Genomic DNA, 432 nt, shown 5'->3' on the forward strand with positions numbered 1-432 from the left:
GGATCTACTAATCTGTAGCGCAAACTGCGCAAGGATCTGCTAATCTGTAGAGGAATTTACTCGTGGACCCTGTTAATCTGTTACAGAATCTGCTCGTGGATCTGCTCCTCTGTAGCGGAATCTTCTATGGATCAGCTAATCTGTAGTGCAATCTGCTCATGAATCTGCTAATCTGTAGCGCAGTCTACTCGTGGATTTACTAATCTGTAGCGGAATCTGTTTGTGGATCTGCTAATCGGTAGCGGAACATGTTGAACAACTACAAGAAAAGCCAGGAGCCAGGGTGAGTCAGATTGACGTACGAATTTGGCTCGCGTACTTGTTGCTCTTCTTTGGTCGTGACAGCTGATGCACGTCAGCGGGAGGGGGGGATGCTGAATATATTCCTATATAAGTTTTCGTTCCAAGTAAAACTTCCTTCTATACGGTCCT

The 432-nt window shown here is 45.6% G+C and overlaps 1 protein-coding gene across 1 annotated transcript in view; it reads left to right on the forward strand.

Moving 5' to 3' along the window:
* Window positions 1–113: 113 nt before the first annotated feature.
* Window positions 114–432, forward strand: part of LOC119585603 (ras-related and estrogen-regulated growth inhibitor-like protein) — a gene marked incomplete at its 3' end in the record, with an annotated part of 44,808 nt that continues 44,489 nt past the window's right edge. Inside the window, 1 exon segment of the mRNA XM_037934268.1 lies at window positions 114–283. Coding sequence (XP_037790196.1) covers window positions 249–283 — 35 coding nt within the window.

This window comes from Penaeus monodon, chromosome 20 (assembly GCF_015228065.2).
Source record: "Penaeus monodon isolate SGIC_2016 chromosome 20, NSTDA_Pmon_1, whole genome shotgun sequence".
In the NCBI taxonomy this organism is placed as follows: Eukaryota; Metazoa; Arthropoda; class Malacostraca; order Decapoda; family Penaeidae; genus Penaeus; species Penaeus monodon.